This window comes from Ochlerotatus camptorhynchus, unplaced genomic scaffold, assembly GCF_037179485.1.
Source record: "Ochlerotatus camptorhynchus isolate MF236.1 unplaced genomic scaffold, CSIRO-AGI_Acam_v1.1 ptg001210l, whole genome shotgun sequence".
Taxonomy (NCBI): Eukaryota; Metazoa; Arthropoda; class Insecta; order Diptera; family Culicidae; genus Ochlerotatus; species Ochlerotatus camptorhynchus.
The window spans coordinates 89998-93099 of NW_027041565.1; the positions used below are offsets into that span (position 1 = coordinate 89998).

Below are 3102 nucleotides of genomic sequence, written 5' to 3' on the forward strand. Positions count from 1 at the left end.
CCAATCAACTTTAGCATCAGAACAATGGAACGTATTTATCCAATACCAGCTGCTGATATACAATTTCAATGCAGCTCATTCATACAACTCGCTAGAAACTGTTTCTAATTGTCTCGATTAACCATTTTCTGCAACACAAATGAGAAATTTTTGCTTTAAAAACGGCCTGAATCGACAAGATGTTATCATTTCAGTAAGAACGATGAAGGTTATCATATCTCGTAAGTCGTATCCAATTACCATGTTCTGAACACTTAATCAGCATACAAAACTTTTATCAACAGTTGCTCTGACAGCGCTCGTAGCGGTTTGCAGTGGGCAAACCACCAACTATTGTACCGCGGGCTTATGTTCAGCTGGTAAAACTCATATTGCGTGCAATGGGCTGACAACTCTCAGCAGTACCTGTGGGGCAGGTGCTTCTGAAGCGACCCTGGACAGCACTAAGAAGAACTTGATCGTGAACGTTCACAACCAATTGCGTAACACTGTCGCCCTGGGAAAACAGGCCAACGGTGCGGGCCAGTATTTCAATCAAGCTGCCAAGATGGCTACGTTGGTAAGCATATCTTTTGGAGCGATAATTCGTATTGATTTTAAATTAATTCCCCTGTCTTTTAGCAATGGGACCAAGAGCTGGCCGATATCGCTGCTGTCAATGCAAGAAGTTGCGTTTTTGGACATGACAAGTGCCGCAATACGGCTACCATGAAATACGTTGGCCAGAACATTGCCATGTCTTCGTACTCCGGTATGAGCTTTACCGATGAGCAATTAATAACCGGGTTTGTCAACAATTGGTTCAAAGAAAATAAGGATGCTACCGCATTGCAAATGGCAAGCTATCCTGCTAATTATAAAGGGTGAGATTGCGATTTGATCGAAGTCAAAATGTAAGAGTTAAATACTTATAATGGTTTTATTGCAGCCCTACAATCGGTCACTTCACCCAGGTTGTATCGGATCGCTCGAGCAAGGTGGGATGCTCTTTGGTAAGCTACATTGAGGACGGTTTCGTCAACCAGCTGTTTGTGTGCAACTACGGGTTAACCAACATTGTCAAACAACCAGTCTACGTGGCAGGAACGGCGTGCTCCAAATGTACTACTGGTTGTAATACCGCATATCCCGGCCTGTGCAGCGCAGCCGAACCCATTACCAACAACCCCTAAGTGAAAAGGATGTAAATTTATGAATCGTTGTTGTGTTTGAACATGGAAAAAAAATTAAGTTAAACTAATTGTGTTCTAATGGTCAGTCATCATTTCATTCAAAATACAGCAAAATTTTTACACAAAGCTTTCTATTCTATATCAGTGTTTTCCCACTTTTCTTCTTCTGATGTACACATTTTCCCTCGACACAGTAAACCATGCAACCGGTTGACAACGGTAACGGCAATGGCCACTAAGGTTCCACGAGGGCAGCCACCCTTTTTCCACTGAAAATAAGTATGAACGAATCAGTGTATCAAAAAGTGGGTAAACATTTTTGTTCACCAAGCTATCCTTGTGAAAGTGCTTCATACGGGTTTATGGACACTCACACCATCAAAGCATGGTACCAATGTAAACTGCATGCCAATCTTGCCTTCTACCGCTAGGTGTACTAGTGTTTACAAAAATAATATGGAGCCACTTTTGGATCCGAAGTTCCACTTCTGTTCTGTACCCTTTCTCTACAGCAGGAAGTCTCAGCGTTGTCGGTGGAAAACAGTGCAGCAAAATATCAATATGCTGAATTTCACTAGCCACCTAATATCAGTATCAGTTCACGCAGTTAGGATATCAATATCATTCGCCTCAATGTCCGTGCATCATGATGACATGACATTGACATCGTAAAGGGACAACTTTGAATATCAGTTCAACCTCAAATGTTTCTTATATCCGCCTGTTAATGGAGTACCGATCTTTACAACTTATCAGTATTATTAAAACAAATCAACAAAGACCTAAGAACTCCACGAATGTTTGACGAACATTAGGAAAATGAACGAACATTTCAAAGAAGTTTCGTATGCTAAACAAATATCGGATCTCCTGGAAAGTTCCATTTATTTCAGAAAATTAGCGAATTATTTTGGGAAGTTCTCAAAACTTTAGGGGAAATTTCCACAATTTCATAGAACTTAGAATTTTTGAGTTCTTCATTTAAGCTCAACAAACTTCACGGAAACTTAGACATTTTCAGGACAGTTTAATCAAATTCATGACAGTACAACAAGCTTCACAAAAACTGCAACAACGTTAGTGAGGTTTCTAGAATTTCATGAAAGAACAGAGAACCTCAGGGCAGTTCCAAAAACTTTAGAGAAAAAACATAAATTATAAAATAAAAAAGCTTCGAAGACTTCAGCGACTTGTTAAAATATAAGGAACTTCTTAGAATTCTAGAAAAAGGGTCCACATGTTCAAATTTCACTTTTCATCATATTCGAGTTCTGCATACTTAATGACACCCAGAAACACTTAACACTTGTACAACATTTTATTTTGATGAAAAGTGTCCATACATAGGAGAATGAGTGAAATTTGTTCATTGTTTCTATACATTGTAGCGGTATTATGATTAGATATTAAATAAATTTAGTATGAAGTTCAAATGCTACAAATGTTCACTGTTACTATTTGAAACGACACGCACTTTCCCAATTCACAATCGACGGTAGCTCCGCTGGCGCCGGTGGTGTAGTGGTAAGCGTGACTGCTTCCTCACCCCAATGGGTCTGGGTTCAATCCCAGCCGAGGTCGGTGGGATTTTTCTGAGGCATAAAAATCTATGGTCACGTCTTCCTACGGAAGGGAAGTAAAGCTGTTGGTCCCGGCCCATGTGTGTTGAATTGAATGAGTGCGATATCCTACGCAGGTGTGGAAGCTGCCTTCCTGCACAGTCGATGGCCATCAATGGTTAGCAATCGATGTCCGATCGACCAACTGAAAGTTGGAAACCTTGCTATTTTCAATTTTATTGAAATTCCCGCAGGACTTAAAGCTAGTTGCTCTCACCAAAGTGAGAGCATGTACTTATTTATGTTCAACGGTACTAATTTTATTCTACAATTCATTTCCCTTATAAAGCGAAATTCTATCCTGTAGTTTA

At 40.0% G+C, this 3102-nt stretch overlaps 1 protein-coding gene across 1 annotated transcript; it reads left to right on the forward strand.

Moving 5' to 3' along the window:
* The first annotated feature begins 202 nt into the window (after nucleotides 1-202).
* Nucleotides 203-1172, forward strand: LOC135716327 (antigen 5 like allergen Cul n 1-like). The gene is made up of 4 exons (XM_065238959.1): nucleotides 203-208; nucleotides 263-559; nucleotides 622-863; nucleotides 929-1172. The coding sequence occupies exons 1-4, from the start codon at nucleotides 203-205 to the stop codon at nucleotides 1170-1172; spliced, it is 789 nt and encodes a 262-aa protein (XP_065095031.1).
* The last annotated feature ends 1930 nt before the right edge of the window (nucleotides 1173-3102 follow it).